The following is a 22,084-nucleotide window of genomic DNA, read 5'->3' on the forward strand; positions in this document are numbered from 1 at the left end:
ATAGCTGAGATAATGTATTCTTGTGTCCTTTATTGGAAGTACTGCTCATGTAGACCAGTAGCCCTACAGGCTGCTGCACTGAAAAATCCCACACCAGCCACTGAGGACAGTGTACACCAGGGGTGCCCAACTCCAGGCCTCGAGGGCCGCAGTGTCTGCGGGTATTTGTTCCAACCATGCACTACACCACCTAATTTAACTAATTCCTTTCCCTCCTTGGTCCAAGAGGTGAGCTAATTAGTTAAATCAGGTGGTGTAGTGCATGGTTGGAACAAATACCTGCAGACACTGCGGCCCTCAAGGCCTGGAGTTGGGCACCCCTGGTGTACAGGAAAGACTTACAAACTGATTTGCTGAAAAAGCCCAATAAACAGACACACACTGACAAACTCTTAAAAATCTCTCATGTCATCATCAGCCGCTCCTCCGGGGTCGGGTCGCGATGGCGGCAAGCTAAGCAGGGCCCTCCAGACCTCCCTCTCCCCAGCAACGCCCTCCAGCTCCTCCTGGGGGATCCCAGTGCGTTCCCAGGCCAGATTGGACATGTAGTCCCTCCAGCAAGTTCTGGGTCTACCCCGGGGTCTCCTCCCAGTTGGACGTGCCTGGTAAACCTCCACAGGAAGGCGCCCAGGAGGCATCCTAATCAGATGCCCGAACCACTCAACTGGCTCCTTTCGATGTGAAGGAGCAGCGGCTCTACTCCAAGCTCCCTCCAGATGTCTGAGCTCCTCACCCTATCTCTAAGGCTGAGCCCAGACACCCTATGGAGGAATCTCATTTCAGCCGCTTGTGTCCACGATCTCACCCTTTCGGTCACTACCCAAAGCTCATGACCATAGGTGAGGGTTGGAAGGAAGACTGACTGGTAAATTGAGAGCTTTGCCTTCCGGCTCAGCTCCCTCTTCACCACAACGGTCCGGTACAACGTCCACATTACTGCTGATGCTGCACCAATCTAAATTCTTAACAATGTGAGGGAAAATGTCTTTTCAACCAGAGCAGTGGTGCAAAACCGTTTTGGATGGACTGAACATGGACAGCAAGCTCATGCAAAATCGGTGAAGCTCCTGGAAGTCAACCTGGGAGCGCCGTAGGAAAGGGAAGTGCAACATATTCTAATATGAGTTTCTTAGCGACCTCAATTTAGGACAGTTTATATCAATACACTGAGTTCATGTACGACTATCTGCAAAGTCTTTGAAGGTGTCAACACAATTCGCAACTTGTCAGATTAATCTTGTGGAAATCTTCCATGACTAATAAAAGTTGTTGTAATCTGATTTCATCATCGGTTGATTAATAACCATGCCCTTTCCAACCTCTCTGAAGACTTGCTGATGTCAAACTCCTTTTATAGCTTCACAGTTGACTGACTACATTTGCCATCAACACCGATTGGACGTCCACATAAGAACCGGTGAAATTACCCTTTAAGACTCTTGTTTGTAGAGTGAGCTGGCTAATCATACATATATTAATCGACGATTAACCTACAGCCCCTCGTGTTAATTTACACATGAAAAAGACCGTCGAGGAGTAGCAACGACTGCTGCTGACACACATATCCCACTTTATTCCCTGCAATCACACAGTATTGGCAGACTGTCCTTGTCGTCCGGGGGGTGCGGGGTCCTGTTGCATGGCGGTACGTCACATCTCACCTGCTTCAGACGGGAAATGACCGCCTTTGGAACGAGAGCCACCACACGCCGGCCACATAGGGAACAAAACACGAGCTCTAATTTTAGAACGTGGTGATAAACCCTGTTCCCCTGTGGGGCTCGGGTGATATCAAAGGGAGCGCGTGCTGACTCTGTTGCCATGGTGAGCATAATTCAGCTTAGACGTCTCCTCGTTGGAAGGCATGAATGTAAAAAAAAAAAGAAAAAAGAAAAAAAGAAAGAGTAACTGTGAATCAAAGTCATCGTGATTAATGGGAATCCAGAGCCTCTGCTTGGCGGAGGTACTACTGATAGATGTGTGGGGAGGGGCAGGAGCAGGGAGGACGGGGGGGAGGGGGGGCTTTGGCGAAAAGGGCTGCACCAGAGGTGGGGAGGGAGTAGCTGATCAGCGAGTAGCCGTGGACTCATGCTAGCTGAGAGAAGAAACCACAGTGTAGTGTGACTGACTACACTGCCCATCGCCCCGTTGGTGACCGTCATGTTTCACATCTCACTACAGATGCCTGTCCCGGCATGTCTGCACCGTTCTAACAACACTTCTTCTTTTTTTTGCATGTGTGCAACCTTGCATACATGCCATTTCAGAAACCTTGCCATAACATTTATCAGAGAAAGCCATTTAGTAATGGCTTTTTCTGATAAATGGCCCGAGTCTGCATCAAATACAACCAACAAGATCACTGAAAACCCACAATGAGGGTGTGTTGTACCCCTTAGAGGTCCCAGACTGCAAGAGCGCTTTCATCAGCAGCAGAGCCGCCCTCGGTTTAGCCTCCCGTTGCCTAACATGATTCCATCCCGATGCCTGACGCCAGCTCTTTGGCCACTTCGTGTGGGCCGAGTGGCACCGACGGAAGACCTCACCCCTGGCACACAACTACAGTCAGTCTGGACATGATTCCCAAGAACTGGAAAGCAAATTCAACTCGCCACAAGAGAAACAGAGGCTGTCCACCTGCGTAAAGAAGTTTGCCAAATGTTCTTGATGGTTATGTCTGAGATGAGACGACAGCAAACCCCATCCTTGCGATCTTGAGCCAAGTAGCTCTGCTTTAGCTTTTCCCGAACCTAAGTCCCCGACCAGGGGCCTCATTCATCAGTCGTTCGTAGGTACGAATTTGTTCTTACACACCCATGGGATTTTTTAGCTCTCAAGATTGCCGGACAGGCGGCAGCAAAGCCTGATGGCTTATTTGTAATTGCATCCCCCCAACATCTATTGCCTACCTCTTGCAACGAGCAATCACCCAGGCCTGCGAAGACATCAGTGTTAGCCAGTCGGTGTCTAAATTCAGGGGCTACCCAGGCGCTACACTGGTCTCTGAGACAAAGTTCAGGGCAAAAAAAGCTCCATGGGTGCGTAAGAACACATTTGTACCTACGGACGATTGATGAATGAGGCCCCAGGTCATTGAATCCTGGCTGTGTGATCAGAAGAAGATAACCAGGCATAAAGGGTTCAACATCTGGCTCATGCGTTGTGGCATCTTCCTCTGCCTCATCTGGGCTCCATGTCTCTGATGGCTTCGGTGCTGGCAAACTGTCATCATGCGGCCCTGGTGTCACGGCTGAAGGCAGGTTGCGGTATTCAGTAGATTTCTCATTGTTAGTAGAGAAGCAGATACGCCGGTCAGACAGAAGTAACAGTCCGTCACATGGTCCTTCTGTTCTCGCCACATCATTGGGACTGCGCATGGCGTTGACGTCAGAGTACCTCCGAGCCAAGCTGTCAGGTTGACTGCACATGTTGCACAACAAATGTGAGGAGCCCAGATCATAAACTAATTAATGCATTACCATACATTAATTAGTTTATCATTAGTCTGCATGTGAACATGCTCAGGGCTAACACCTTATTTTCAAAGACTTAACTTCCAGCACCAGGTTCTAATGCCCGCTGGTGAGAAACCCCTAGCTCGTGACTGTCTTGATTTGGTTTGCGAGGCCCTTGAAGCTTAGGAAAACTCGATAACAACGCGGCTTAAAACGACATCCTTCTCTGACACACACACCGGCACATCTCGAGGTGGCCAGAGAAATGTTCCTGGGTAAAAATATTCCCTACTGAGATATGGGGGCATTCCTCTCTAACCTGGGAAGGGCTCCAGGACTCATTTATCCCTGTCAAGATGATTTCAAATTAAAAATGGATGAATAATTGATTTATTCATTAGCGGAACATGATATCTATAAGAAGTAATAAAACATTACCTCTAAAAATGGCTATGAGGAAGATATTCCCCAGTGCTTCATCATCTTCGTCTCGGTTGCATCTTCTGTTAAATTTAGTCATGTCGGTACAACTATTCATCACACGACACAGCGAGGAAGAGCCGGCTATGCATGTGCAGAGAAAGTTGCAGGTCTTTGAAGGAATGTCTGCACGGAGCGATTTGGAGCTACTGTGTGCAAATGGCCGACACCGTCACTATCTACAGAGAATAAAAAGCAGACATTAGAGTCATCAACAGACCTCGCGCTGTGTTCACACGGTCACCACACGCCTCCCGAAGAGGAGGAGGAGGAGGAGGAACCCGGCCCTCTTTCAGTATGGAAATTGACCCATCCCCTCACTAGACTGTTAATCCCATTACTTTCATCCCATATCTCAACACAGAGAAAACGTTTTCTTTCCAAATAACCTCCTCTTTTATTTGTCCCAGTGCTGTTGTTCCAAAGTTACCTTCCACATAGTATGTATGGTTCTCATTTATGACCCCACTTAAATAAGAGGTCAACAAATCTTAAAAAAGACAAAGATACATCCATCATCCATTATCCAAACCGCTTATCCTGCTCTGCTTATCGTGAGTGAACGTGTGGTTACAGCAAAATGAATTCTAAACAAATAAGCACATTAAAAAAGGGGAGGTTGATAACAACGGGCCAACATATGAAAAATAACCGGGCGGCACGTTGGCTTAGTGGTTAGCGTGGTCGCCTCAAAGCAAGAAGGTCCTGGGTTCGGGACCCGGGGTAGTCCAACCTTTGGGGTCGTCCCGGCTCATCCTCTATGTGGAGTTTGCATGTTCTCGCCGTGTCTGTGTGGGTTTCCTCCCACCGTCCAAAGACATCTAGGTCAGGTGAATCAGCCACACTACATTGTCCCTAGGTGTGTGTGTGTGTGCGTTGGCCCTGTGATGGCCGGGCGGCATGCAGGGAGACACCCTGGACAGGCCGCCAGGCCATCACAGGGCCCACACACACACACCTAGGGACAATTTAGTATGGCCGATTCACCTGACCTACAGGTCTTTGGACGGTGGGGGGAAACCGGAGCACCCGGAGGAAACCCACACAGACACGGGGAGAACATGCAAACTCCACACAGAGGACGACCCAGGCCGGGACGACCCCCAAGGTTGGACCACCCCGGGGCTCGAACCCAGGACCTTCTTGCTGTGAGGCAACCGCGCTAACCACTGTGCCACCGTGCCGCCCACAAAAGAAACAATTACTCTGAAATAGGAGACTACGGCACAATAAAGGAGATCAACTACATGAAATAATAAGCATCATAATGAAAAATAACAAGGAACCAGATTCTGTCTCTGGTAAAATATAACCCGTCTGAGGAAGTCAGCGATTGCGCTACAGTTGTGCAACACCTATCAGGCCTATCTTGTTTGCAATGACGTTCGACGTACAGACATGTATGACTCATTGTGAGCTAGCGCCACCTGCTGGTGCACTGTACTGCACACTGCACCATGGAGAGGTGAAAGTAAGCACGTTTTCATTCCAGCCTCGCGTTGCATCACCATTTCACCTTATTGGTAAAATCAGCAAGTAGTGTTTAGTTGGAATGAATACCTGCACATACACAGCACTCAGTGGCACAAGGTTTGGAGACGGTTGTTATGGAAACATATAACAGTGGTAACTCACCATTCTTATTAAGCATTATTTAACGACTGGTGAATGTGAGTTCAGTCGTGATGACAAAACGTTTCAATTTGGTATTTCCCAGGTATTTCAACTATGTTCATGCGCCTTTTCCGAGCTGTATTGGTTGATACATAAATCTGGAATTTCCATCGCCGTTTCCATCACAATGTCGAGTCTCTGTCGCGACGGTATTTACACATATAAACACAGACAGCCTATTCTTTTTCAACACAGAGGATTCCTGTTGAGCAGTCACACCCTGTCTTACATCGGGCATTAAGTCCATAATTTCTTGAAAACAGGGTGTGCAGGACGACAACAGACAGGCACATCTACTCCACCTCCGTACAAGGCTCGACACCTCACGTGTTACCACAGGGTTACCACCATGTACTTTCTTCGTACACTGTCATTCCATACTGCCGAGACACAGCGAGGCATTAGTGCCACCGAATCCAAACGAATTGGTGAGGGCGATCCGTCGGCCCGGCGACCTCCATTGCTGTGCTGTGTGGGGAACATAATTGAGGTCAAACTCCGGTTCGGTGTGGTCCAGGTTGAGAGTGGGCGGCAAGACCCCGTGGTAACAGGCTAGCGCAGTGAAGGCCGCCTCCAGGGCTCCTGCTGCCCCTAGCAAATGCCCCGTGGCTCCCTTGGTGGAAGACACAGCAAGATTCTGGGCATGTTCTCGGAAGAGTCTCTTGATGGCAGTGTTCTCGGCCGCGTCCCCTAATGGCGTGGACGTGGCGTGGGCGTTCACGTACGTCACGGTTTCTGGTGGCACGCCGGCATCTCGGAGAGCTGCTGACATACACCTGCATGAAAACAATGTGAAAATCCGTTATGATCATCACCACATATTTCAAGTTCAAGTTTCACGTTATTATCACACACGTTTCCTCCGGGTGCTCCGGTTTCCTCCCACAGTCCGAAGACATGTAGGTCAGGTGACTCGGCCGTACTAATTTGTCCCTAGGTGTGAATGTGTGTGTGTGTGTCGGCCCTGTGATGGCCTGGCGGTCTGTCCAGGGTGTCACCCTGCCTGCCGCCCAATGACTGCTGGGATAGTCTCCAGCATCCTGTGACCCTGAGAACAGGATAAGTGGTTTGGATAATGGATGGATGATGGATGTAAAAATGACCATGTACTTTCAAATGCAATGAAATGCATGTGCCCTGGCTCTCCCAGCCCTTACCACTACATATAAGGAAATAATAACAAAAATAAATAAGAAATTGGAAATCTCACAAAATAATAAATCACCGAATTTATGTAAGGCGCCTACTGTGCATTACTCTGACGGCCTGGGGTAAAAACTGTGTTTGAGGTGGCTGGCCCGAGCTCTGGTGCTCTGTAAGCGTTGTCCTGAGGGAAGGAGGGGAACAGACCATGTGCTGGGTGGATGGTGTCCTCCATCATACTTACGGCCTTCCTTCTGCAGCAGGGAGTGTACATGCCCTGAAGCTGTGGCAGTGCTGCTCCTGTGATCATCGAAGCCATTTTTACTATCCTTCCTAGTTGTTTGTGGTCCTCTTCAGTCAAGTTGCCAAACCACACCAGTATGCTTCCAGTAAGGATGCCCTCTCTGGTGGTCCGATAGAAACTGACCAGGGTTTTTGCAGACAGTCTGAATTTTTCAAGACAGCTCAGAAAGTATAGTCTGTGCTGTGCCTTCTTAATGAAACTGGTGTTCAGAGACCGGGAGAGGGAGTCTGAGATCTGAATGCCTAAAAATCTGAAGTTCTTCACAATTTCACCAGGGACATAATTGATGGAACCTGGTGTCTGGACGGTTTTGGCCTTCTGAAATAAACTACTTTCTCCGTTGTTTTCTCAACATTTAGCCCACATAGCAAAATTGCTGTGGCCCGGACCCAGGGCTCAAAATTAACTTTTTTCCTCAGTGTCCCACAACTGTCCCGAATTCTACTTTGTATTGTCCCGGATATAACCAACAGTGTCCAAATTTTAATTCTTGTCGTCGCCCCCTCAGTTATGCAGAATACATATAATTTGATCCTTTTTTGTCACTTAATCATCACATCATGGACTCTGGTCCACCATATAAGTTTAAAATACTTATTCTAAACATATGAATATTAGTTTCGGGGGTCGGCAGTATTGGGGCTTGCATCAGGGGGCTGTTTATTCAACCACCTCAGCATTTCTTTCTTCTTCTTCTTTTAACTGTGGTTGATGATGGTCTATCGCTCTGGCTCTATGAATGCAGCATTGGCGCGAGTCAAGCAGCAGCCACTGGCAGAGTGGATGACGTAGAATGCGTTCTATGATTTGCACGAACAGGCGATTGACTGCCCTATCGTGAGGTGCCGCAAGAACGTAAGCCTTCTGTAGTTTCGCCGTTCACATGTTTTTATTAAATTATTCAAACGACAAAGTAACGTCTAGATACTCATAATTAATGACTTTGCAAATAACACCTATTTCGAAGTTTACTTTGACATTTTTTTTCACTGTCCCGGAATTGTCCCCGACAAAATATATTTGTGTCCCAGTAGGATTTTTTATGGTCCCCGGGACATCGGGACATCGTTAATTTCGAGCCCTGCCCGGACCCGTCCCACATCCGACACTTCATCCGGCCCACATACTACGTGGAATGATGGCACTTGGGCTCCTGTTTGCCAGATCTGGGCCAGAACCAAGTCATAGCAGTGCTGCACGTGCCACATATTTGCCAAAGGTGGCCCATATTATTTGTTATATTTGGGCCATATTCATCATTTACCACATGGGCCACTTCAGGGTCACATCCAGATTACATGTTGCCGAGAGCACCGCATCTTTACCAAAAAAGGCCCACATTTGATTTGGCATATTTGGGCCATATTTGCTATTAGACATGTGGGCCACTTCAGGCTCACATCCATTTTGTCAGGGCCAGAGGAAGACCATCAGCGCCGCATCATTGCCTTAAGTGGTCCATATCCGGATGCTATCTGGGAGGGAGAGGTTATTATCTTGACACCATATGGTCCCTTCACCTCCTTCCTATAGGCATCTTCATTGTTGTCATTTATCAGTCCAATTACTGTGGTGTCATCTGCAAATTTCACAATGCTGTTATGATATTTGGCAACAGTCATGTGTGAACAGACTGTAGAGTAAGGGACCAAGGAAAAAAGACTGCGGCGCTCCTGTGTTGAGAACTATGGTAGATGAGTAGCTTGTACCTGCTCTCACTGTCTGAGGCCTGCCTGCCTGTCAGAAAGTCACACAACCACTTACAGATGGAATTACATAGCTCAAGGTCCCTAAGCTTTAACAGCAGTTTAGATGGTACAAGGGTAATAAATGCAGAGCTATAGTCAATAGACATTCTGACATAGGTTTTTTTCCCCCTTCAGGGTGTTTTAACACAGTATTCAGAGCCAATGACACAGCATCTTCCACAGATCTAATTGACCGATAAGCAAACTGTAGCATATTATGTATGTCTTAACTGATTTTTCAAAGCATTTCATTATCATATATTTTTCAACACAATTTCCAACTTGTCACTTTTAGACAACAGACTGTAGCATGTTAATTGGTTTTGGTTTCTGTGTTAGCGTGTATGAATTACCGAAATGCTCCATCTCCGTTTGCAGTGGGTGCAGTGATGTGACTAGCATCCCCAGAAAGTCCGTAGCCAAGGACTTCTGCATATATCCTGGCACCCCTCTTCACCGCATGGTTGAGCTCTTCTAACAAGACCACTGCAGCTCCCTCACCCATCACAAAGCCCTCTCTTTCTGGGTGAAAAGGCCTTGATGCCAGCTTGGGGCTGTCGTTCCATTTGGTGGCCAGGGCACGTGCCCTGGCAAAGCCAGCTATGGACAAAGGACTCACACAGGACTCTGTCCCCCCTGCAACCATAACAACTGCATCCCCATGAGCGATAAACCTGGCAGCATCACCAAGGGCATGAGCTCCTGTGGTGCAGGCTGTGGACACGGCATGGTTGGGGCCTTTCAGCTTGTGTTTTATGCTGATATGGCCAGCAGCCATGTTGACAAGGATGCGAGGTACAAAAAACGGGCTGACTTTGTTATACCCCTTGTCTCGGAAGGCAACAGATGTGCGAGCTATCTCATCTAGCGACACCATGCCCATACCCACAGCCACCCCTGTAGTCAGCTGTTCCTGTGGCGTTTCGGGGTACCACGCCGAGTCTTCCAGCGCCAGCTGAGTAGCTCCAATAGCCATCACTGTGGCTGGTGACATGGCATTGATCTCCCCACGAGAGGCAAACCGCTCCTCCTTATACCGACCCTCCTCGTCTCCCCTGGGCACTAGCGCTGCGACTTTGCAGGGGACGGTCTTGTACTCCTCTGGGTCAAGAGCAACGATCCCACTTTCCCCCTTGATCAAACGGTTCCAGGGAAGAGCTGTCCCTACGCCCAGAGGGCAGACAAGTCCTATGCCAGTCATCACAACCCTTCTCCTGGGCACCCCGGAGCAGTAGTGCCTGGATTCTCCGCTCTGGCACATACACGCGGTCTTGTGCAGAAGCGTCCAGGCGCACTGGATTCTCAACGGGACTTCTGTCCAGCGCGTTAGTGACCGACAGGATACGGTCATTTTGATACCACTTGTCGGGGTTAGAGTTCGCCTGACCTTTGTACTCAGCCTTCTTTTATTCAACAAGGGCTCGGTTGAGAGGGGGCGAGACGGAGCAATGCTGCGAGCGGAGACTAGTTCAAGTTCGTAACTTACACGGTAAACTTGCAGTCCGGTAATAAAGAACTAGTAACCGGGACTCTTCTGCTCGATTTACACGCACGCCCACCGTGAGCCCACCATGGCTCTCGCAGTAGGCAATACTCGCGAACGCCTGAGCTATTCAGTTTGTCGATGGCTTTAACCCCAATTAAATATACGTCGAAAACACGGGAAACACAACGCTGCTCTCGTGAAGCCAGAGTCTTACAGAGAACAAACTCACGACGGCTACGTCACGCGTTAAACCGCCAGGAATCGCTCAGGCTTCGGCGGGCCAGCTGAACGAAGGACCCCCGCTGACGACATTTAAACCCAAGCTCGTCAGAGGGAAGTCCGTTCTGTGAAGGCGACCGTACGCGACGCCAAGGCGAAGCGACTCGACAAGTTTGCCTCTCCGAGAGTCATGGTTGTTTCGCCGGGAGTTTCGACGTTGTGCGAAAACCCGGACGAAGTGTTCTTAGACGTCGCCAAGCTGTTGCTCACTTACGCGGACAACATTTTAAGGTAAACGCAACCGTGCTAACGTAGCATTAGCCGAGCTGTCGCGTTGGTAGCGTCGCGGCGCTCGAACACCATTATGCAGATGGCAGCAATTGTAATAAAGCATCAGTGACAAGCCATGCCGACCGAAGCTAATTATCTAGTGGAGGCCTCTCACCTCGCGAATCAGACCGTGATCCTATTGGGGATTTTTTTTTTTTAACCGGCATCGTTTGGTGTTTTTTTTTTTTTTTCCCCTCTAGATATCCAAATGAAGAAAAATACAGATCTATCCGTATAGGCAATCCTACGTTCTCCACCAAACTACTGCCGATCAAAGGTGCGGTGGAATGCCTCTTCGAGATGGGTTTCGAGGAGGTAATGAAGCTACACTTGTTCATTAGTCTGACTCGGTGGAAATGGCGCGTTCAGTCCAGCATTCATATGCAAGTCGTTGGTGACAAAAAGTACACACGCACTCACCGAAGCTTGCTCCCGGGAAGCTGTACCAGTTAAACGCTGTTACACCTCCCTGGCAGCAAGATTCAGCAGGTGACGTCACTTCCCCCCCAGTACTGTATAGACCAGTGGTTCTCAACCTTTTTGGGGTCCTGGACCCCCCTGCGTATTTTTGATCTACCCTGAGGACCCCTCCACCTCATCTTGGGGGAGGGGGGGTTGCAATTTGATAGAAACAGTAGAAACTGCATTTTAAATTGCATTATAGCATTTATTCACTCTTTGGGGCAAAAACAAGAGCTTTCAGTTGTAACTTAGATATAGTTAACAAAACAGAATTCTTATGCAGTAACTTTCAGATATATGTAACAAAACAGAATATGTATTCAGTAACTTTCAGATATATGTAACAAAACAGAATATGTATTCAGTAACTTTCAGATATATGTAACAAAACAGAATATGTATTCAGTAACTTTCAGATATATGTAACAAAACAGAATATGTATTCAGTAACTTTCAGATATACACTACCGTTCAAAAGTTTGGGATCACCCAAACAATTTTGTGTTTTCCATGAAAAGTCACACTTATTCACCACCATATGTTGTGAAATGAATAGAAAATAGAGTCAAGACATTGACAAGGTTAGAAACAATGATTTGTATTTGAAATAAGATTTTTTTTACATCAAACTTTGCTTTCGTCAAAGAATCCTCCATTTGCAGCAATTACAGCATTGCAGACCTTTGGCATTCTAGCTGTTAATTTGTTGAGGTAATCTGGAGAAATTGCACCCCACGCTTCCAGAAGCAGCTCCCACAAGTTGGATTGGTTGGATGGGCACTTCTTTGAGCAGATTGAGTTTCTGGAGCATCACATTTGTGGGGTCAATTAAACGCTCAAAATGGCCAGAAAAAGAGAACTTTCATCTGAAACTCGACAGTCTATTCTTGTTCTTAGAAATGAAGGCTATTCCATGCGAGAAATTGCTAAGAAATTGAAGATTTCCTACACCGGTGTGTACTACTCCCTTCAGAGGACAGCACAAACAGGCTCTAACCAGAGTAGAAAAAGAAGTGGGAGGCCGCGTTGCACAACTGAGCAAGAAGATAAGTACATTAGAGTCTCTAGTTTGAGAAACAGACGCCTCACAGGTCCCCAACTGGCATCTTCATTAAATAGTACCTGTTAGAGCCTGTTTGTGCTGTCCTCTGAAGGGAGTAGTACACACCGGTGTAGGAAATCTTCAATTTCTTAGCAATTTCTCACATGGAATAGCCTTCATTTCTAAGAACAAGAATAGACTGTCGAGTTTCAGATGAAAGTTCTCTTTTTCTGGCCATTTTGAGCGTTTAATTGACCCCACAAATGTGATGCTCCAGAAACTCAATCTGCTCAAAGAAGTGCCCATCCAACCAATCCAACTTGTGGGAGCTGCTTCTGGAAGCGTGGGGTGCAATTTCTCCAGATTACCTCAACAAATTAACAGCTAGAATGCCAAAGGTCTGCAATGCTGTAATTGCTGCAAATGGAGGATTCTTTGACGAAAGCAAAGTTTGATGTAAAAAAAATCTTATTTCAAATACAAATCCTTATTTCTAACCTTGTCAATGTCTTGACTCTATTTTCTATTCATTTCACAACATATGGTGGTGAATAAGTGTGACTTTTCATGGAAAACACGAAATTGTTTGGGTGATCCCAAACTTTTGAACGGTAGTGTATGTAACAGAATATGTATTCAGTAACTTTCAGATATATGTAACAAAACAATATGTATTCAGTAACTTTCAGATATATGTAACAAAACAGAATATGTATTCAGGAACTTTCAGATATATGTAACAACACAGAATATGTATTCAGTAACTTTCAGATATATGTAACAAAACAGAATATGTATTCAGTAACTTTCAGATATATGTAACAACAGAATTCTTATGCAGTAACTTTTAACAATGCAAACGGGAGCGAGATCTCTTATTAAAATACAATAAATTACACTTGTGAAACAGATGTAATTAGAGAAAAAAGTCCTGTTACCCTTTATAGTTTAGGTAGATAAAGGTCTCAGTCACATTTGAGTAAAATAATCCTATTTCTATAAATGTCGTAGGATCTTTTTTTTTAAAGATATTTTATTTTCACGGACCCCTTGCAATTACACCACGGACCACTAGGGATCCGCGAACCCCCGGTTGAGAAACACTGCTGTATAGCATAAGGATGATTTGTGGTCACGGTGTCTCCGAATCAAGTAACTTAATATTAAGTAAGTTGATGCCATAGCCGTGACAGAAAAACGTGAATCTACCTTCTTTTTTTTTTCTTCCAGGCTGAAACCCACCTGGTCTTTCCAGGATCTGCATCAGTAGAGCAACTGAAACTCATAAGAGAGTCTATTGCAGCAGAGAGGGACCAGAGACTCTGTGGTGGGCAGCCAGAACAGCTTCCTCAGCCAGCCAGTTCGTCAGTTTCACCCCAAGAACCTGCTGCTCCCGCAAGCCTACCAACTATGCCATCCCCTTCACAAGTATCATCATTGGTAAAGATGTCCTCATTCTGTTTTTGATGGATAGTAAAGTGAATAAGACCATATTTCTTGATTATTCTCTCTATAGTATTAAAGTATCGATATCTAACTTCCTTTTAATGTGCAGATACACTGACACATAACCAGTCGTCTTTTTCTGTTCCAGCTGGTCGTTTATTAAAGTCTGAAAGCATAGTGTTTAGCCGCTTTTTTCCCCTCTTATCAGGAGAGCAGCATGAGCTTCTTTGTGACTCTCCAAACCAATTTCCAACACGTCATGCTGTATGAAAACGCGGAACTGCAGGAGAAAGCCCGGGTCTTAATTCCTTACCAGGAACTCTCTTATGCTGCCCAGGTGAAGTTGAAGCAGGCGGAAGAGGTCGATCCAGGTACAACTTGTGCATGATACTCCACCAATCAGTCATGACAGTTAAGAAAAACTAACTTGCCAGTGAAGTATTGTCCCTTTGCTTGTGGAAATTTTTATTTAAATATAATTTTGCTACTTAACAGTGGAATAAACTAATGTACAATGCATTTAGGATCGCCAATGGTGGTGATTTAGTTGATTTTGTGTGTTATTTTTAGAATGCAAATTTGGAAAGGAGGATTTGCTGGTGCTTGAGTTGCTGAATTGGTTCAAAAAGGACTTCTTCTCATGGGTGGACTGCCTGCCCTGTAGCCACTGTGGAGGTCCAACCCAGACTTCTGGGGCTCTGAGCCCTACCGCTGATGACCTCCGTTGGGGAGCACAACGAGTGGAAAGCCACTATTGTCAAACCTGCCAGCTCTCTACCAGATTCCCCAGGTGTGTTTGCATGTGCTCGTGTGTGAGTGTGAGAATATTTTACCATACATACTAGAGATGTGTGTTGCACCCATTAAGTGGGGGTGGTACGCTCTTGTCCACTGATTATACATTCTGGTTTAAGTTATATATTTTAGATGCTTGGTGAACCAAATATATACATTTATTTTGTATTTTTGCTACCCTGTCAAACTTATTGGCTAGGTTGACGTTTTATTCATTTGAATTTACAAAGTGATCAGTAGAAAACAGGTGTAGTATAATGGCTGGCACATCTGTGGTACCCGGTGGGCTTATGTTTGGTTCGGTCTGTTAACGTGTATTTCCCCTCAACTCTGTTCATTGTGGTAAAATGGGGTCCCCTTTGACCCTGGGGATGCATGCAGTAAGGGGAGCTGATTAAAACGGCGGTCACAGGATGTTTGTTGCGGTGAACTGAATAAAAGTCTGTAAACTAAGTAAACATTGTGTTTATTAGTAATAACATTAATAGCAGAGGATGGTTGCTAGTTATAAAGTTCTGCCGAAGTCTGATGAAGCCCGGCGATACGAATGCTGGAAAAAGGAAGTTAATATCTGGATGCGGGTTACTGAACTCGACAAAAAGAAACCAAGGCCTTACCGTTGCTTTAGGGCTTGAAGAAGAGCCAGGGAAACGGCCATGGAAATATCCTCGGAAGAATTGGACAGTGATAACGGTACGGCAGCATCGTTAGTGAAACTGGATGGCGTGTTCCTGAAGGAGGAAAAAGATCGCGCATACGAAGCCTATTCTCATTTTGATGGCATCACAAAACACGGTTCTGTTTCCATGGCAGACTATATTATCGACTTTGAACAGCGATACAACTGGATGAAAATGTATAAAATGACACTTCCTGATACTGTGTTAGCTTTTAAGCTGTTAGACACAGGAATCAGGAATCGGGAACACTTTGTATTTTCACTTCATGTACTTGCGCACATGAAGTGAAACGAAACATCGTTCCCCCAGCCCACAGCAGTACAACATACAGAGAAAAAACACATTCAAGAACTACAAGGACACACATATTCAAACTAACACATATATCCAAACCAAAATAATAATAAAAAAAGTCGCTGTCCAAGTGAACAAACGCCAGCCAGGATGACTGTCGGAACTGCTGGCCTGCATGGGCTAGTAGTTAGCCTAGCCTGCCCTGATTACGCATCCTGTCAGACTGCCCTCCGTGTCTCCTCCTCGGCCGCAGCTCCAGGCAGGGGCCGTGGTCCCTGTGGCAACCGGACGAAGCAGACCAAGCTCTCCCAGCCAGACACCTTTGACACACCTCCCCGCACTCCACACGACATCAAAAACACCTGTCAATGCCAGGTGAGGCCGCCGCCAGATCACCCTCGGTGTTATCGGAACTACCGGTTTGCATGGGCTAGCAGTTAGCTTAGCCTGGCCCGCTTCTGCATCCTGTCAGACCGCACTTGGTGTTACCTCCTCGGGTGCAGCTCTGGGCCCACAGCGTAGCAGACCAAGCTTTCGCAGCCGATCCAGCGCCAGCTCTCCCAGCCAAAAATCGAAGACGAAAATTTCGACGCAGACGTGAACAAAGACACTGTGCTGACGGCACTGGGTGAGGCTGCCGCAAATGTGAATTCGTGCCGCCATCTTCCCACACCAGAAGCAGAAGACACTGCTTGTCAAGATGAGAAAAACAGGCAACTGGTATTGACAGCGTGCACAGAATTAATGTTCTCCTCTATGAAATCAACACTAAAAAGAATTTTCTGAGGAAAAACGTAAGGCTCGTCAAACAGAATACAAGTGAACCAGAACGTGGCGTTCACAGAACAAAGACCGCAAGGAGCAAACGGAATACAACGCCACAGAGTGGACAACAAAGGCAGCCATTACTGGGTACAAATCCATTGGATAAATTCGGTAAGAGGTGAAGATGTGCCGTTTGTCAGAGCACATTCCATTGGGCTAAAGACTGCCCCCACAGGAAGAGTGAACAAGTAAGGCTAACTGAAGATGTAAATGTAGTGGAGTGTAACGTCACGTTGTTTATAAAGGCCTCCATGTCTGACTCGAGAGGTTTTCCTGACTGAATCCTTGGGATCAGCTATCGCTGACACTGCTTGTACTCACACAGCGTGTGGAGAGAAGTGGCTGGAAAGCTACGTTAATGATCTCATCCAAGATCAAGTGAAACAGTTGTTGCAGACCAGTTCAGAGTTGGAAATTTAGTATAGTCCACCGGAAAAGTGAAACTACCCGCCAAAATAGGACAGACACGATCTTGGTTCCCATTTTATTTACCCTATATATGCTCCCTCTTGGGCATATAATTAGTAGTTTTGATGGTATCTCCTATCGTCGCAGTTCTGGCTCCAGTGGACTCATTACGAAATTTTAATTTCGATTCCACTTATCTGTCCCTAAACAAATTTAAATCGCGCTAGTTTCAGTAGCAGGACCTGGCTGTCTGTCTGCAGCTGCGTCTGTAGTCATGTGAGTTGAATGCATGCATGTCTTCGCGTCTCCTAAGCTACACACTGGTGCGCTTTCTGGACTGGACAACGCTAATTTGCCCCTACACGACATCCAGATCCCTGAGGTCCTCTGATAATATCTCCTACCAGGCTCCAAACCAAGGGGGGGGGGGCTTTCACAGTAGTTGCCCTATTGTTTATTTTACGTAATCTCTGTTTATCTTTTAAATATTTTTATTATTTTTTTCCCTTTTCTTTAATTATGAAGCACTCTGTGACTGTCTATAAAAGGTGCTCTATAAATTTATAAAAACTTACTTCCTTACTTATGTGTGTCAGTAACATTTCATGAACCCATCCTGTTTTTGTTTTCACCATGGTTACCGCCTCTTAAGGTACAACAATCCCGAAAAACTGCTGGAAACGAGGAGGGGGCGCTGTGGAGAGTGGGCAAATTGTTTTACCCTTTGCTGCAGAGCTCTCGGTCTGGAGGCAAGATATGTCTGGGACAGTACAGGTATGCATTTGTAAAATAGCTGTGGTCCGTGTATTTTTATTTTAGATCTCTGAGCAAATGACAAGTAGCATTTTATTTCCAATTATTATTATTACTACTATTACTACTACTACTTTCGGCTGCTCCCGTTAGAGGTCGCCACAGCAGATCATCGGTTTCCATCTCTTCCTGTCCTCTGCATCTTCCTCTGTCACACCAGCCACCTGCATGTCCTCCCTCACCACATCCATAAACCTCCTCTTTGGCCTTCCTCTTTTCCTCTTCCCTGGCAGCTCCATATTCAGCATCCTTCTCCCAATATACCCAGCATCTCTCCTCCACACATGTCCAAACCATTTCAATCTTGCCTCTCTTGCTTTGTCTCCAAACCGTCCAACCTGAGCTGTCCCTCTAATATACTCGCTCCCAATCCTATTCTTCTTCATCACTCCCAATGAAAATAGCATTTTATTTCCAATATCCAAACATATCAAAAGTATGCATTTGAAGGCGTCCGGGTAGTGTAGCGGTCTGTTCCGTTGCCAACCAACATGGGGTTCGCCGGTTCGAATCCCCATGTTACCTCCGGCTTGATCGGGTGTCCCCACAGACACAATTGGCCGTGTCTGCGGGTGGGAAGCCGGGTGTGGGTATGTGTCCTGGTTGCTGCACTAGCGCCTCCTCTGGTTGGTCAGGGCGCCTGTTCGGGGGGAGGGGGAACTGGGGGGGAATAGCGTGATCCTCCCACGCGCTACTTCCCCCAGGTGAAACTCCTGTCAGGTGAAAAGAAGCGGCTGGTGACTCCACATGTATGGGAGGAGGCATGTGGTAGTCTGCAGCCCTCCCCGGATCAGCAGAGGGGGTGGAGCAGCGACCGGGTCGGCTCGTAAGAGTGGGGTAATTGTCCAAGTACAACTGGGGAGAAAAGGGGTGGGGGGAGTATGTATTTGTATTTCTCACTTTGACATGAGTATCATTTGTGGAAAAATATTTTAAAGGCTTTCTGAAAAATTAAAGTCTGTTTCTGTGCTGTTTCAGACCATGTGTGGACAGAGGTTTACTCGGTCTCCCTGTGTCGCTGGATACACTGCGATTCGTGTGAGAACGCCTGTGATAAGCCGTTGATGTACGAGATTGGCTGGGAGAAGAAATTAGCCTATATTCTAGCTTTCTCCAAGGACCAGGTGAGGCATTACCTGTGTATACGTTGGTATGGAACAGTTGTGTTCAGCATGGAATATTTAAATGTCTACAGTAAATATTACACTCGCAAGCACTCATTCTTTAGACACAGTCATTAACACTACAACGACCAAGGCCGTCATTTTGGCGGTTTTGGATTTTCAAAGTGGCGGCACGGTGGTGCAGTGGTCACCTCACAGCAAGAAGGTTCTGGGTTCGAGCCCTGGGGTAGTTCAACCTTTGGGGTCGTCCCGGGTTGTCCTCTGTGTGGAGTTTGCATGTTCTCCCGGTGTCTGTGTGGGTTTCCTCCGGGTGCTCCGGTTTCCCCCCACAATCCAAAGACATGTAGGTCAGGTGAATCGGCCGTACTAAATTGTCCGTAGCTGTGTGTGTGTGTGTGTGTGTGTGTGAGCCCTGTGTGATGGCCTGGCGGCCTGTCCAGGGTGTCTCTCCACCTGTCGCCCAATGACTGCTGGGCTAGGCTCTAGCATCGCCGGTACCCTGAGAGCAGGATAAGTGGTTCGGATAATGGGTGGATGGATTTTCCAAGTTTAATAACTTTGCGGGGGGGATATGGGGGAAGAAAAAAAAAGATACAGACCTGCCGCTGCGTGAATGCTACTAAAATTGCATATATTTGCATTAAAATGAGTTTTAGATGAATTGAAAAAGAATAAAAAAGTTATGGTACAATCTACCTAAAACGACCATGAGCCGTCAACATGGTCTCGTAATTTGTGCGTGATTGTGCGTGTCATGTGACTATTTATAACATGTGTTGGTCGCATCATTTCCTTCGTGAAGTTCATTGCTGTGTCCTAGAAACACACTAGCGTCCTCCAGTGCAGAGAAATAGTCTAAACTTGGTTTTTGATTATGTCCAACATGTCTGGTTACAGACGCCGTTAGACGCACCATGACTACCACCGAGGCATTGCAGTATTTACAGACGTTGGACAGCCGCCATTTTAAGTTGTTTGAAAAATAGTATTAAAGTTGTTAAAATGTTAATTTTGGTGTCAGTTAATTTCCTAACAGACATAATAACATATGTAATGCATTAATATCTCAGTTGGGTATTTATCTTGACACAATATAGAGTTTAAAAACCAGCCGTCATTTTGACGGCCCATGGTCGTTTTAGGTAGGGGTGAAATCCTGGTCGTTCTGGTGTTAAGATGCTTTATTCTCTTTCAACGATGCAGGTGGTTGATGTGACCTGGAGGTATTCTTGTAAACATCCAGAGGTCTTGTCCAGACGGACCAGGGTCCAAGAGGCCTGGCTGCTACGCACCATTAATGGGCTCAATGCTGTGGTATGTTTCAGCCTTTTAGTCTTAGTGAGTCCGGCAAGTCTTTGTATCTATAGTGATGTAAATGTTCTCACGCTGCTGCATTGCTGTGTTTCTGAAGAGACAACAGTCCCTGAGCCCAGAGAGGAAAAACGAGTTGTTGGAAAGACTGCTAGTAGAGTTGGTGGAGTTTATATCTCCCAAAAAACCCAAACCAGGTGAGCTCGGCAGCCGCATCTCTGGATCCCTGGCGTGGAGGACAGTGAGGGGGGAGACTGGGGGGACTGTATCAGGGACCTTATCACAGGTACTACATTTCACCTACAAGGAGCTAAGGTTCCCCTCTCTAATTGTACCTCTTTACATTCTTTTGTAAGCGTTGGATGCATGCTTTTTTAGTCTTCCATATTCTGTCAGCAGCTTCAGTTTGAGTTGAATTATCCTCCCCTATATGCCTCCACTGATTTTCAAAGAGCAACTGATGCCCTTTTTAGCTGTGATAGGGCCAAGTACAGAACAGTAGAACTTGGCTGAAACAGTGTGTATTGTTTTTATTTTGTTCCCAGGCATCACAGTATGTCTTTACTCCCACTGAGAAAGAGAAAAGTGAAAGGTTATTTCATCTGCGATACATTGCCAACAAGGACCAGTACTGCCGAGTGTCGAACAATAATGAGGTTATTAAGGGCTGGGAGCTGTGTGTATGGAGGAAGGAGTCAGTCTGCAGGAAGGTGGAAAATGACTGGCAGATGGTTTGTATCACTGATATTTTGCTCAATTTTTTATATTAGTGAAAGTCAAAACTAAGTAAATGAATCAGTGCATCTGCAGTAGTAGTTGAATACATAAGAATAAAGTTCAGCAGTGCTCTCAGGATTATTCAGCCTTAGAGAATCTAATGACCATCAGCTGTCTTTTCTTTTTCTTTTTTGTGCTCAGGTGTACATAGCCCGAACAGAAGGATCCTCACTAGGAAGAGTCAGCTGGAAATTCAGCTTCGCTCCTGAGAAAATGAAGATAAAGGCCATGTCAGTCATGGCTAGTGGCCAGACGTTTCATTCTGGCAAAGTGTCCTGGTGTTTGAGATCAGGCCAGAATACTGCAGAGTTTTCTGGAGGTATGATTATGTGATAGTGAGTTATAAAACAAAACCATCTATGTAATTGTTGTTTGAACAATGCAGGGGAATTCTTCAGCTACCAGGAAGAATTGAAATTATTCCGCCTTAGCCAGTAATGTAACAATGGCATTTATGCATGGCACGCCATCTCCTAGTTCCCCTGTGCATGCAGAATTTAGCAACATAATATTCAACATGCCGATTCTCGTTGCTTTGTCATTTGATGCTTCCTGAGTGACGGTGTTTTTCCTCCCCTATATTTGAACACTCAGATGGGAGAATGCAGTCATTCCCAAGTCTTTCCGGCTCTTCAGAGATCATCATTGAAGCAGAACTGAGTGGAGGGGAAGGAGAGTCGTCATGGCAACACTCTCAGCTGTTCAGACAGAGTTTGAACGAGACAGAGGAATCCTCGTTCGAAATCCTCATACACCTAGATGATGCTTGATGACACATTTTAGTTAGTCAAGAGCTGGCTATGTAAATCTGTTTCATTATTAAGTGCTGTGATTAAATCAGGGGTAAATAGGACGGATCGTTGTTTTTGGGCTTGTATGATAAAGAAATAAGCGCAGTTAGGTTTGTTAAAATTTTCCAGGATTTACTAATGATCAGTAAATGCAGCTCTGTACTTTGTCCGTCACGAGAGGTGTATATCTTTGTTCTCAAATTTACCGAAACGTTGTGCTTTCAGACGAGTGAAATCAAAGTATCAATGCTGATGTAATTGGTTACATGCAGTCTGTTGAGTACATGCAATTTTAATCATAAAGATTGTAAACCATTGAAAGTCTAACCGATTTTTTTTTTTTTAATATATCTATATATATTCAGCTTTTACGTATCTGTGATGTCTACAGACAATGTGGATTTCCTCACAGAGCCACAGCTCAGCTCATGGCTGTGTTCTTGCTGGTGAGGTTTAGGAGAAGTTGTGTGACCCATG

The 22,084-nt window shown here is 46.0% G+C and overlaps 2 protein-coding genes across 3 annotated transcripts; one reads left to right on the top strand and one right to left on the bottom strand.

Annotated features, from left to right (window-relative positions):
• Positions 1-5,432: 5,432 nt before the first annotated feature.
• oxsm (3-oxoacyl-ACP synthase, mitochondrial) lies at positions 5,433-10,326 on the bottom strand. The gene is made up of 2 exons (XM_056298865.1): positions 9,158-10,326; positions 5,433-6,385 (listed from the first exon to the last, which is right to left on the bottom strand). The coding sequence occupies exons 1-2, from the start codon at positions 10,153-10,155 to the stop codon at positions 5,980-5,982; spliced, it is 1,404 nt and encodes a 467-aa protein (XP_056154840.1). The 5' UTR covers positions 10,156-10,326; the 3' UTR covers positions 5,433-5,979.
• A 316-nt stretch (positions 10,327-10,642) lies between these two features.
• Positions 10,643-21,928, top strand: ngly1 (N-glycanase 1). Of its 2 annotated transcripts, none has more exons than XM_056298430.1 (12): positions 10,643-10,800; positions 11,040-11,154; positions 13,574-13,783; positions 13,998-14,160; positions 14,360-14,579; positions 17,444-17,565; positions 18,583-18,728; positions 19,932-20,042; positions 20,140-20,325; positions 20,585-20,770; positions 20,958-21,135; positions 21,411-21,928. In XM_056298430.1, exons 1-12 carry the CDS (start codon positions 10,700-10,702, stop codon positions 21,584-21,586), a joined length of 1,914 nt encoding a protein of 637 aa, XP_056154405.1. In that variant the 5' UTR covers positions 10,643-10,699; the 3' UTR covers positions 21,587-21,928. The 2 variants fall into 2 exon arrangements, with proteins under 2 accessions (XP_056154405.1, XP_056154406.1); XM_056298431.1 differs by having other exon boundaries at positions 14,127-14,160.
• The last annotated feature ends 156 nt before the right edge of the window (positions 21,929-22,084 follow it).

This window comes from Lampris incognitus, chromosome 18, assembly GCF_029633865.1.
Source record: "Lampris incognitus isolate fLamInc1 chromosome 18, fLamInc1.hap2, whole genome shotgun sequence".
NCBI classification, from domain to species: domain Eukaryota; kingdom Metazoa; phylum Chordata; class Actinopteri; order Lampriformes; family Lampridae; genus Lampris; species Lampris incognitus.